Below are 14,048 nucleotides of genomic sequence, written 5' to 3' on the forward strand. Positions count from 1 at the left end.
GAAGGTTAAAGTACTAAATACAGATGGTTACATCCCAGTAATGCATATCTTCTTTCAGCAGACATTCAGCACACATTCAGCAGCCATGTGTGGACAAGCGTCAGTAGGTCTGCCCTTCCGACAGTTTGTTTTCAAGTGGATAAATAGTTTTTTTAAAATTAAAAAAGCTATTTGTAGGTCAGATTACAACTCAGCAATTCGAGATGATACCACTGTAAGAACCTAGAGCGTTAGCCCTGCCAACGTATTAAAATAGATAGAGAGAAATCTCAGAATTATTTCAATTTGGTTTTGTGAAAACTGCCAGTTTGTTTAAAAGTGACTTTTTGGCTGGCTGTTTTTTCATTAGAAAACACTATTTTTAAGTGCAAAAGGCCTATTTTCACTTACAGGAGTTTATTTTAGAGGGGGAAATGTAACTTTTTTTTATCATTTTACATTTTAGAGTTTGTTCTGGCTTCCTATGTAAATCATTTACCACTTCCACTTTTCCCAACGCATAAAAAATTGTCATCTCATTCGGCTTTTCAAAGGCCATTACGCAGTCAAGCCGCTGTGTTTTAATACAACTCCTTCCCCTCTGCTCCTTTGTAAACCCAAGCCATTGTGAACATCATACATTGTTTCTAAGTGACAAATGATCCTGGAAGGAAAATGTGAACATGTTTGTGTGAAATGTGATGAAATTTCCAATTATTTGTGCCGTTATGTCATGTGCTCAAATATACAGGAAAATATGTAGAAGGGTTGGTGGGGAGGTAGATACAATCGTCACTTATGGATGAGTTGCTCCATAATTGTCCACAAGATGGTCACCTGCGTCTTCTCCTGAAGCATCTAATGCTGGCCAGTCACAGAGGGGCTATCGGGCCCGATGGACCCCAGTCTGACCCAGTCTGGCCATTGCTGGGTTTTCTCTCTCTATGATTCTGTGATTCCGTGCAGGAGAACCGACATGCTGTTGATGTCTCCCTGGCTGGCTCCCATCGTGTGGGAAGGCACCTTCAACAGAGACATCCTGAACGCCCAGTACAGACAGAAAAATCTCGTCGTCGGGATGGCTGCGTTTGCTGTTAAAAAGTACGACTTCCCTTCCACACGCCAAGCCTTGTGATACTCCCCTTAGCTGTGCAGTGTGACGGAGTGTGGTGGCCGTCCTTGAAAGCCTTCCTATAACAGTGCTGGCTCCGTTCCACCTCCCGCTGCGCAGAGACCCCTTAAAGCACAGAGACGCTGGGATTCACCCACCCCTTATCACATCGCACCGGTCTGACTAACCCATCTCACCAGGCCTTAGGGCCACAAAACAAAATATTGGCATCGCTAAGCCCTAAAATAAGGTTCTTAAAGGGGGGAATCCAATCTCCATTTCCCACTATGGAAGGAACTAGAGTCAGATACTTAAAGCAACAATAATATATAAAGCCAGGGATTACAACACGGCCTTAAGGGCCAGTTTTTTAAAATGTACCCAGGCACCTAACTCCATCCATGCCAAACCTGAGTGGTTCTACGACCTCGTGTGCTATGTTGCAACAGCTGGAGCAGGGAGCTGAGCCCAGCCTTGTTGAGTCTAGAAAATATCCCACACACCCTTGGGTCTCCCCTCGGGGCCAGGATTAGGGCTTTGGTTCTGAGCAGAGGGGGTGCTACAGGTGATCGATGTCCCCTTCGTCGGGCTAGGAGGCGGTGGAAGCAGAGGAGGTGGGTCACAAAAAAAGACAAAACACAGTCATGGGTCACCTTTGTAAAAAGTTGGGGAACCACTGGGTTAAAGCAATCACCCAGGAGAAGGGAGACACAAAACCCAGTCGAGCTGTTCCAGAGACTCACCCGATGCTGAAGCCCCATTGGGAACCGACCCTGTGTGTCTTATTCCTGACTCTGAAAGGATCCAGGAGCTGAAAAGTTTTGATCATTTTTGTCCAGAGGCCAGAGGTTTGAAACTGAGGTCACCTGTGCTTCAGAAGAAAAAAAGGCAGGGTGGATATTCTTCCGGGGATCTTGTCATGGTAGCATCAGAGAGAACCAGCCCCAGATTATGTAAATTAGATCCCCAGGACACCATGGTTGGGGTGAAAGCAAGACAGTCTTTATAACCTGTTTACAAAGACATTCATAGCTAAAACCACACCGATAACTCACTTCATTCACTGTTGCACTCATTTGCCTTTCAGATACATCCAGTTCATAGAAGGGTTTATTGGCTCCGCCAACAAATTCTTCCTCTCCAGGCACAGGGTCCACTTCTATCTCTTCACTGACCACACGGAGAAGGTCCTGTCCATGAATCTGGCCCCTGAGAAGCGTCTCTTCATCATCCCTGTCGAGAACTACTCACGGTGGCAGGATATCTCCATGAACCACATGAACATCAGCAGCAGCTACATCCGCAGCCGCTAGCGCTATGAAGTAGACTATCTTTGCTCCATGGACATCGACTTCCAGCTGTTCAAGCACATTGGGGTGGAGATCATCGACACAATGGTGGGGACCACCAGCTCCTGGCAATACACCAAGCCCCGGGAGAACAACTCCTACGAGAGGTGGCCAGAGTCACGAGCCACCATTCCAATCGGGGTAGAGGATTTCTACTACGCGGCCAGCTTCTATGGCAGAAGCATGTCTGAGGTCTACAAGTTGACCACAGGTTGCTTCAAAGGGGTCACGGAGGACAGAGCCAACGGCATTGAAGCCAAGTGGCACGAGGAAAGCCACCTGAATAAATACCTTGTGTACCACAAGCCCACACGCCTACTGTCCCCAGAGTACTACAGGGATGAGGAGCTGATCATACCTCCCACTGTCAAGGGTAGAGACTGTCCTCGGTGCGCAAGGATCTGAAAGAAATCAGGTCCTGACAGAAGGAAGAAAGAAAGATGGGCGGATGCTGTGATGCATATGGCAATTTCCTGCAGTACCCTTGAAAAAAGTCTCATTGCACTAAATTTTAAGTATCTTTGGAGTCTGTTGTATTAAATGCAAAGGTCATGTGACTTCTGGGAGCCAGGAGAGGGATGGTGTTTTCATAGCTTTCCAGCTCTCTTTCCCACCTCCTAAACTTCACAAGCTATCAGCAAGTGAATAGTTTGTTTTTTCATTGTATTAGACATTATTCTGCAACTCTTTTCTTTTAATTTGATGCCATTATGTGTGCCTCTCCATTGCTGGCTTTTTCACAAAATCCTAAAGAAAACCAGAGAATTCTCCTGAAGCCGAGATGGCACGAACAATATGGCAGTTTCCTACAATCTCCTTGAAATACCTTGTTGCATTAAGTTTACATATTATAGTGGTCTGGGACTGTATGTAAACTCTTTGAGGAGGAGATGGGGTGTGAGCCCTGGGATGTGTTATGGACTTCAAGGGACTATACTGAGCAATGTGCCAGATGAGAATGGTCTTTTGGAACAAATAGTGGGAAGTAGTTTGCCTGGGGAATATTGAATGGGTCGTGAATGTAAATTTCCCACCTCCGGTTATGCAGAAACCCAGCCTTTTGAAGATATGTGCTGCGCAGTGAGTCTTCAATATCAGAGCATAATCCGACCTGTAATGTATGGGGGTGGATAAATAAGTAGACAAAATCCTCCAAATGTCTACGGAGAAGCATCAAGATCCAGTAAGTAGCTCCTTGGAGTGGGAGGGCTTTGTTCCCTGCTCTGACAATGACCTTCTGCATGCCTCGGACAGAACAATTCCCCACTCCGTGCCTCAGTTTCCCCTCCTCTTTGTCAGTCTTGTTTACTAAGAATGTGTGACAGATATGGCCATTACCTGCAACATCCTTGAAAAACCTAATGGAATGAAGTTTCAGTAGTTTTGGGTCTATTGTATTACAAATGCAAAGCGTATGTATTACTGTGGGATTGCGTGTAACGCCTGCAGTAGGCAGACGTGGCCAGTGCAAACCCTGGGAAGTGATATAAGGTTCTAAGGATTATTTGAAACAAAGGGCTAGACAAGAAGAGGGTTTCCCAAGGAATCTCCAGGGGGAGGGGAATGCAAATGTCTCCTCTCTGGTTAGGCAAAAGCTCAGCTTCTTGTGTAGGCAGGGAGCTCCCCGTTGAGGAGGGAGAGACACAGGACTCCGCTCTAGAGATGTGAAGGCTGCGGAGCTGGAAGCATAGAGCAGGTGGCCTTGCTGGACCACAGAGGGGGAAAACACAAGTGTGACGGCACGCTTTTCAGGGAAGAGACTGTCTCTTATTATATGTCTGCAGCACCTAACGCAATGTGACCCCGACCTCAGCTGGGGACTCTGGAAATGCCGGATTTTGAAAGTGCTTACTCATTGCTCCACTCAACATGGCAATGTCCAAGTGACTTAGGAGCCTACATTTCATTGAAATTAATGGGTGTTAGGCACCTAAATACCTTTAAATATCTGACCCTAGCATATAACAAGAAATATGTTGAGTTTTTTTTAAATCTGTCTCTTTAAGTGACTCGAACAAGAAGCTTGCACTACCAGGCACCCCAAATGCCCAAGGCAAAGCTGCACTTTCCATTGTGGTGTGCTCAGCACCAGCTGGCAATAGCAGTAATGGTAACATCTTGTTTCCCAAGTAATCCCATACAGTGGGAACGCCTCCTGTGGATACAGCCTGTAATCCAGGCTGGGAGACAAGGGAATCGGATGCAGAAATCTCAGTCTCTTTTGGGCTCCTAACTCCCTCAGGCTCAGTTGAAAACGCCCGTCCTTATCTGTAATGACAAGAATACGTTTATTCTCAAGGATTATAATGCAGCATGATCACACAGCCTTATCTTTGCCCAGCTCTGTGTATGCAAAACTATAGTAATTTTTGCTTTCCCAGTGACATGCAGTAATATTTACAACACCCCTTGACTGTGCTCCTTTGGCTCTGCATTATGATAAAGTCTTTAATGACATGATAACCACCGTTGACTAAAAGGTCACCTGCGATTTCTCAAAGAATTTCCAAGGAGTGCCCAGTTCCCGATTTAATGGGAGGTAAGCATTTAACTCCTGTAAGCCTCTCTGAATATCCCCTCCTAAGTGACTGTAACATGAACAGGTACCCTTAACTCTGCCCTCTTGTGCATACCTCTGCAAAACACTCGATAGTGGGTAAGCAGCTGGCGTATTGAGACCACTGCTTATCATGGTCACCCCACTGTCGTTATACCACTGGTCTCTCATATCCATCTGTTTTCTCTTCCCTTACAAGTACATTATAAGCTCTTTGATGAAAGGCACCATCTTTTTGTCATGGGTGCGTACAGCGCCTAGCACAGAGGGATAGACACTTGGTGAGTCTTCAATACAAATAAACAAGAGTAATTAACACACATTATGCTGCAATCTTTAATGAGATGCTTATGCCCGGTTCTTTCCCATGTTATACAACAGAATCTGACTGGGCAGTTTTAAGTCTGCTGCAGGTCAGATTAGTTACTAAAAGCTGACACCAAACCAATGTGCCCCAAGGCCCAAGGTGACGTAAACCCATTGACATCTGTCATCATTCTTACAAAAAAAGTACACGCTCAAAAGAATATTGTGGTAGCACCTAAAAACCACAGCCCTGGTGCAAGGCGCTGTACAAAGCTATTGAAACAAGCTGACCTGCCCTGTTAAGGGCCAGGGGCCCTGTGACAGTTGGGAAGGGGCCAGGGATCCCTCTAAAGGGGTCTGTGGAGAAGAGCTGTAGGCAGCAGAGTGGCCCCTGCCCTGGAGCAGCGAGATGAAAATAGACACTAGAGCAGCATTACAAAGGGGCGCAGGCATCTGCAGAATTTGATCGGCGCCTAGTGGAATTTACAGTAGTACCTGAGCAGGGTAAGTGCCTAACTCCCCTTGGATGGCAACAGGACTTTGCCATGAGCTTTGATAAATCCCACTAGGTGCCCGTCTCCATCTTTAGGTGCCAGAATTTCTTTGTAATCCCGGCCCACAGATAACACAAAAGCTGGCCTGGAGCCAGGGAACTCTGGGGGAGATCCCAGGGCCTGTGTCAGGCCGGGGGGTCAGACTAGAGGATCGTAATGGCTTTAAAATCAAGCCATTGATAAACTTTTGCCTCTGGGCCCCTGCTTCTGAGCCGTGCAGGGCTCCAGGGAGTGAGTCCCACTAGCCCTTAGCAAACAGACATGGATAAATTGCCTCCCCGCAGCATCGCTCCTTTAATGTCAGTGCAGCTCACAGCCAGCTACACACAGCTCATCTGTGGAGAGTGGCAGATCTGAGTCTGGGTCTGTCAGGACAGTCCTAGAATGAGGGGAAAGGATTCTCAGCTAGCTGTGCCTTCAGCTTCTAGATTCTGGTACAGAGATAGATATTGATCAAAGAATCCTGGTGCTGGATGACTGGATGCATCACCTGTTGGGGAAAAATCCACAAAGACCAGTACAGTAAGTTCGCTATTTCAATTAAATATGTTGGGGGTTCAAAATACAGGGGGAATTAAGATGATAAATATGAATTGCTATATGAACTCATGAAGACTTTTACTCTCAGTTTAATCAGATACCTGCTGCTGATTGGAATTTTTCCACCCTTCAGGAAAATTTTGACTTCTTATTGAGAACCCAAAATCCTTTCCTTTTTCTTTTAAGTTTTGGTAACTGAAAACTTTCTGCTGAAAAATGGGGTTTTTTTAATCACAAAACCAAAAATGTTTTGTTTTTGAGTTTTTGAGTTTCTTTACAAAACAATCCCAAAATGTTGGAGAAAAGCAGACAGATTCTGAGATTTGTTGTTTAGCTGAAAACCCAATCCCCATTAAGAACAATGCAGCGAAAATTTCCACCCAGCCTTAAACTTTAAAAAAATTGGGGAACATTAAGATTTCTTGATTTCAAATCCATTTATTCTGTTGCATCTGTGTGATTTCTCTTTCAAAGGGATAGTTGCCAGGAGCTAACAACTGAATAATTGGTAAAATTGATAGAGCACACAGAATATTTTATACAGACTAGCCCCTTTAAACGCTGGGTTAGCGCTGAACCAAGCAGCAATCGCCTGTCTATCCTGACCCCTTTCAAGGAGAAATAGGAGCTCATGGGGAAGAGAATTACCTCTTGGTTGAGCTCCAGACTGTTGCTGGCTGAGCATAAACGGGTGTGCAGAACGTACACGTAACGAGACATGGGGTGATGTTTCCAAAGATATTTAAGCACCTAGTGAGGTTATCAGAAGCACTTAGGAGTGTAAACTTCATTGATTTCAAGGGTTGTTCAGTGCATAGACGGTTCTGAAAATCCCACTAGGGGCCACAATACATTTTAAATTATGGGGCCCCTCATCAAAAGATCTTGAAGGCCTAGTTGATAAGGCAGAGAAAGGGAGGGAGGGGAACAGTCACCAAGAGGGGAAATGACTGGCCCAAGGTCCCATAGCAGGTCACTGGAAGGAACAAGAACAGAGCCCAAGTGTCCTGGCAACCACTGCACCACACAGCACAGAGTAAACAATGCAACACAGCGGTAATGGAGGGATGAGATTGGCCCATTGTCACACACAGGCAGAAGTGCAGCTGGGATTTGGTGCCATAAATCAGTTGGGAAGCAGACAGCAGCCGTCTAGGCACAGAGCGGGGGGGAGAAAAGCTGTCACTTACCATGCTGGAGGAGTCCACATCATGTTGCCCTGCAGCGTGGGAATCAGGCGGTGCTGGCGTTTTAGTCTATCAGCTTCATGGCCAAGGTGTGAGGTTGGTGATGGTCACGACGAAAGGCCCTTCTTTGCGAGGATTGTTGGATTTGGATTTTGCTTTGTTCCATCCTTCACTCTGCATTTGAACAAGCCACTCCATGAGACGCAGCCTCAGATGAGCTCTAGTAACAAAGCTCCATTGATTTAAAAGGAGCCGATCCAATGTACACCAGTGTGATAACAAGCTTGATTGATTGTCAACGTGAGGAGCACTGACAACACCTAGTCATTGTAAACGACGAGTGCTCTGCACCTTTGCCATTCATACAATCAGATCTCAGGGAAAGGGGAATCTGGGCCATTCCCTTTATAGCTCTAATCCTAACCACTGCCAGTCTCATTCCCTCCACAGTCATCACACAATGGACTGAGGAAAAAAATGTCCAACCAAACGACCGTGACCGAGTTCCTTCTCCTGGGATTCTCTGACATTCGGGAGCTGCAGATTTTACACTTTGTGGTGTTTCTAGTGCTTTACCTGACAGCCTTGGTGGGGAACCTTCTCATCGTCACAGCCATAGCCCTCGACCATCGTCTTCACACCCCCATGTACTTCTTCTTGATGAATCTGTCGATCCTAGACCTGGGCTCCATCTCGGCCATCATCCCCAAATCCATGGTCAATTCCCTCATGAACACCAGGTCCATTTCTTATTCTGGATGTGTCGCCCAAGTCTTTTTTTTTCTTATTCTTTGTTTCAGCAAATTTTGCCTTATTGACCATCATGGCGTATGACCGATACGTCGCCATCTGCCAACCACTGCACTATGAGATGGTGATGAACAGGGGAGCTTGTGTCCTAATGGCCGCCAGTGCCTGGATCAGTGGCATTCTCTACTCCGCGCTGCACACCGGGAACACTTTCACAATCTCCTTCTGTGGAGGCAACACGGTGGATCAGTTCTTCTGTGAAATCCCCCAGCTCCTCAAGCTGGCCTGCTCTGACTCTTACCTCAGTGAAGTTAGAGTTATTGTCTTTAGTCTGTGCTTAGGCTTCAGCTGCTTTGTTTTCATAACTATGTCGTATGTTCAGATCTTCAGAGCAGTGCTGAGAATCCCCTCTGAGCAGGGCCGGCATAAAGCCTTCTCCACCTGCCTCCCTCACCTCACTGTGGTCTCCTTGTTCCTTTGCACTGGAACCTTTGCCTACCTGAAACCCACCTCCAGCTCAGACTCAAGGCTGGATCTCTTAGTGGCTGTTCTCTATTCCATGGTGCCAACAATGATGAATCCCATCATCTACAGCATGAGGAACAAGGAGATCAACGGTGCATTGAGTAAATGGATGTGCTGGAGGTTATTCAGCAAGAATAAAATGTCCATATGTCTCCTTCGGTAGCAATTTCCTTCGGTGTTTCTTTATAAATATAATCATCTGATGACATTATTGCCTCCATCAGAGCATACTGTGCAATCTGTTTATGAAGAATTGTGTTTTAACACTAGTAAAAATCCAGGAAAACATAACTCAAGAAAAAAAGTAATTACTATAGGTTTACGTTAATGCAATTAAGACTGGAATCTATCTATCTATCTATCTATCTATCTATCTATCTATCTATCATGTACTGCTGCCCATCACCATAGTATCTGATCACCTTGCTCATACTAACCATAGCAAAATCCTTTGTGTGGTCGGTGACTCTTCTAAATTTTAAGGATAAAAACGCTGACAGAGATATGAGCACATTTGTTCTTTGTGTTTTTTGTTCGTTAGTCACAGTTTTAGTTTATCTTTCCTTAGTTGTTTGTTAGTTTTCTTTGTGTTCCAGGTGGGTTTGGAAGGGGGAAGGCCTGGAGAGATGGTCAGTGTTTGGTTAAACAGGATTTTCAGTATTTGACTTCTCTTGAGAGTGCCCGTATATCTTCTCTTTAATGGGGTTTTCTGAGAGAGTTGTAGGTTTTCTCCCCACAATGACAAAAGGGTGCAAATTCCTCGTGAAATGATTATACTGTTGGGATATTATTGAGTTATTGATGATGTATTGAGGGACAAAGAAACTCAGGCGATGTCTATTTATTATTTTAACTCACACTGCATACAGCTTTTACATATTCATTGCATCTCCCTCAGTCCCAGAATATTGGAGTGACAAGGTGGGGGAGGTAATATCTTTTATTGAACCAACTTCTGCTGAGGAGAGAGATGAGCTTTCGAGCTACACAGATCTCTTCTTTCCCAGACCCTACCAGCTCTGTGTGGCTCAAAAGCTCATCTCTCTCATCTAGAGAAACTGGTCCAATAAAAGATTTTACTTCACCCACATTCTCTATGTAAAGCTGTGTCAGTCTGGCTATGGTGGAAAAACTGCTTTGAAGAAAAACTTTTCCCAGTGTTCTCTAAAGAAAATCTAACTCATGGAATCATAGAAGATGAGAGTTGGAAGATACCTCAGGAGGTCATCTAGTCCTATCCCCTGCTCAAAGCAGGACCAACCCCAACTAAATCATCCCAGCCAAGGCTTTGTCAAGCCAGGCCTTCAAAACCTCTTAGGATGGAGACTCCACCACTCGGCGTAATGATACCAAATTTGGATTCCATGGAAGTCACTGGGTTTTAGCCCCTCACTTCAAAGTGATTAGGATTTGGCCAATAGGCTATATACACAAATCATCCAGATTTGGCTGAGAGCTCCCTGGAGAAAGTGAGTGCGATGGAGATGTATGGGTCTGATTTCCCAACTCATCTAGATCACCACCCACATAGACTAGACCCACTGCAATCATCAGTTTAACACTGATGAGATTCTAGCCCAGAGTCTCTGCACTCAGTAAAGACCTAAACCCTGGTGTAAGTTACTTGACTGGGGTCATTTTGTTCTAGCCTTGGTAAAGGTGGAAAAGTGCCATCACACGCTTTGATCTGTTATTCCATACACCATTGCGAGTCCATCTACTCACTTCCAAGCTGAGAAAGGCTCTCAGAGGTTGGTCTGTTAGTAGTATTAGGATACCATCTTTGTGCATGGTTGTGTGCATTACATATATGACAGAGAAAGCACGTGATTAGATAGATATACGGGCAGATAGGACCATTCCTTGTCCTAACACACAACCTCATAATGATAGATTTCTATTTGATTGTGGATTATGTTAGCTGGGTAGTTAGATAGCAATTATTCTGTGCAAATTATTGTGCTTCTTTTCCTGTTAATGATTGTCTGTGTTCAGATCATGATTTTCTTAGAAGTACTCCTTATTAAATATTATTTAACGAGGATTTTTTATGACTATATCTTACTCCATCGCTCATTTACAAAGAGCTCATCATAAGGACTCGGTGTCTGAACTTTGAGCTGTTTACACTGGATACATTTTAAATATGTTGTGGTTTGCGTCTCTAAATCAATGGAAGTTTCACACTCAGGTTCCTGAGAAATCAAGGGGCCAATTCTCAACTGGTTTAATTTGTCCTGGCTCTATTGTCGTCAATAGATCTGTGAGTATTTACACGTAATTTGGACGAATTGGTACAAACACGTGTGATTATGAATTTAACACTCACTTTGCGTATTCTGTGCAAAGGCCCTGATCCCACAAGCCACTTCAGCCCATTCTTCACTTTAAACATCTGATTGGCCCCAGTCAAGGTTTAAAGATGAACTCATGCTGAAATCTCAGCTGGTTACGGGTTAGGGTTATGGATACAGCTTAAGGCTAACACCAAACTGGTATCAGAAGCTGACACTGTCCCCATTTCTCTCCTTTCCCAGTCAAATAAAACTACAATTGGTGCACTGGAATTACTCTCTCCTTCTGTGGTCTGAATTCTTTACCTAAAATAACAAGCTTATCGCAAAGCCAGAATATCTGGGCCTTCTTCTGCAGACTCACCAGCCCATTATGTCCCTTCATCCCCAACCTCCTGGAGATCCTGCTCACCAGCAATGTCACCTCCAAGATGTTGACCAACATGGTGAACAATCGGGAGACCAGTTCCCTCTTAGTTTTCACACCCAACCCTTCTTCTGTTTCCTGGTGGGCTTCATGGACTTCTTCCACCTCCTTGTCATGTCCTTCAACTGCTATGTGATCATCTGAGACCTGCTGCAATACGCCTCTGGCTGCCGGTTGTCACATAGTGAGGACCACCTTTTGCAAAAGCACATCAAAGACTCTGCCCTGGTCTACACTTACTTGGAAATTTGGCGGCAGTCGATGGGAGTTACGTAAGCTACGCAGAATAGCTTGCGTAACTCGCATCAACTGCTGTGTTTCCCTTCTGTGCGCCATCTTCACTGCACTACGCCAATGGGAACCACGTTCCCGTCAACGCAGTGCTATTGTACTTGAGGGGATGGATTTACTGCCTCGACTTCCTGATCGGTTGAGCGGGTCTACACTGACCGCTCAATCCATCCAGGAACATCAATCTGACGGTGGCGACTTTGCCATCGTCAGTATAGACGTACCCTTAGAGAATCAAGGTTCCATTTTCAAAATGCCTTATGTGGTTTTAAAGGAAATACTTAGGAACCATGGATTTCAATGGGTTTTAAACACCTGGGTGCTTTTTATAATCTCCCTTACGCACCTAAAATCCATAAAAATCTGGGCATTTTATATTTATAAGTGCCAAAGTCACTTTTGAAAATGAGATTTAGGTACCTAAATCACTTGGGAAGTTAATAATTTTACCCAGTGGCAGTAAATGGGGGAGAATATGTGCGTGATGTGTGTGTTTTTATATGAGAGCAAAAGAGAGAGAGAGAATGTATAACCAGACAACGAAAAGCCAGATCTACCCTAGGAAAGCTTTCCCAATATTTCAATACAAACAAACTCTCCCAGTGTATATGGACTAGTAGTTCTGCTGGTATAGTTTATACTGGTTCTCTGAGAAACTTTTAAGGTAGTTTAACCATAATTCCACTAAGGGTTTTACCGGTATAGAAATGTGGACAAAAAGAAAATTCACACTTCCAAACAATAAGGCTCTGCTGGAGAAAGTTTCCAGTGTGGGTCTGGCTTATGTGTTTCTTTTTGTGAGATTACATTGTAAGTAGTGAGTTTAACAGGCTGTGTGTGCGTCCTTCGGTACCTACCTTCCTGACGCAAATGTCCAGTATCATGTGTTTTTTTCTGAAAAACAGTGTGTGAGTTTTGTGTGATTGTCAGCGCTTGTTCCGGAGAGGGAGTGTGTTTCTGAGTGTGCATTACTGTGCGTGTTTGTGAATACACAACATTGTATTTTTATTAGTGAAAAGTATTGTGTAAATGCATGTGTGTTGTGAATATGCATTATTGTGTGTGTGTTTCTATGGTGTGTGCACGTTTCCATGCATATGTGTATTTATGGGCAAAGAACGTGGATGTATAACTGTGTCATTGGCCAGATCCTGAAAATGAAGATATCTCAACTGGAATCAAAGGCCCATATCCCCAGTGGGAGAAAATATCCCAAACTAAACTCAACTCAGTGTAACTGGATGAGGACTTGGCCCTTAGTTTTTAGTCTTTGTCTCTGGGTACCTCCTAGTGACCAACTTCAAGCAGCCATAGCAGCCTGGGTTGTGGGTTCCTCTAGCGGCTGCATCCCAAGAGCTGCTGATGCCATGCAGGGGAAAAAAAACCCAGCATCTCTGGTGCTCCCCCAAAGGTGATTATGTGGGGTTAATGCAGGAACAGGCTACTCCAGGCCTGCTGACAGTCTGGTGCCGTTAGCAATGTGTCAGTGTTAAAATTCCCTGTTTTATTCTGCAAACACCTGGGGACACGCTTTGGGCCTCCGCCTGCCTTGTTTTTTCCAGGGATTCTGCCATCCTGTGAGATCCAGGGCGGGTGCTGTTCCCCCTTTGGGGTTTAGGGTCTGCTAGAGCAGGTTGTTAGAGCAGTTTGCTCCAGAGATGAGATCAAAGCTGGGCTCGCAACCCTGGAGACTGGTTCTTCTATTTTAGACCCCCGAGCAGGGACATCCTGGGCTGTGATCTTGTCTGAAGCCTGCATAAGCCAGGATCAGCACAACAGCTGGAGGGTTTTCTGCCTCTGGTCCCATTCAGTCCTTTCTCTCTCACCCAAGCCTGCCCAAGGAGGGGGACCCGGACGCGCCCCTCTGTGGAGTGGATCCCGGTCTGCCAGCAACTGCAGAGAGACTCCGAAATCCAGGGAAGGACACAGAAACTGCTTCTGGAGGAGAGCAGTTAGTTGGGATGCATCTTGCAGCCAGGCTCCGTCCTTGGTGTTGCTTAGGAAAGTGGATTCCAAGGGAGAGCCTTGAGACCAAGACACCTCAGCTTTTCACAATTTTCCCCAACACCCCCTGGGGTCGGGTGATCGGCCCTGTCCAGCCAGGGGCATGATTTCTTCCACTTGAGTCAAAGTGCTCACGGGCTTAGGCCAGTCTGTTGTTCCTGTATGCAGGCCTCT

The 14,048-nt window shown here is 45.2% G+C and overlaps 1 protein-coding gene and 1 pseudogene across 1 annotated transcript; both read left to right on the plus strand.

Annotated features, from left to right (window-relative positions):
- Positions 1-203: 203 nt before the first annotated feature.
- On the plus strand, positions 204-2,975 carry LOC137144285 (histo-blood group ABO system transferase 2-like; annotated as a pseudogene).
- Positions 2,976-8,406: 5,431 nt separating this feature from the next.
- On the plus strand, positions 8,407-9,021 carry LOC137144286 (olfactory receptor 14A16-like). Its single transcript, XM_067534484.1, has one exon. It carries the CDS (start codon positions 8,407-8,409, stop codon positions 9,019-9,021), a length of 615 nt encoding a protein of 204 aa, XP_067390585.1.
- The last annotated feature ends 5,027 nt before the right edge of the window (positions 9,022-14,048 follow it).

This window comes from Emydura macquarii, unplaced genomic scaffold (assembly GCF_026122565.2).
Source record: "Emydura macquarii macquarii isolate MOO-44397 ecotype Brisbane River unplaced genomic scaffold, CSIRO-AGI_Emac_v2 contig_3442, whole genome shotgun sequence".
NCBI classification, from domain to species: Eukaryota; Metazoa; Chordata; order Testudines; family Chelidae; genus Emydura; species Emydura macquarii.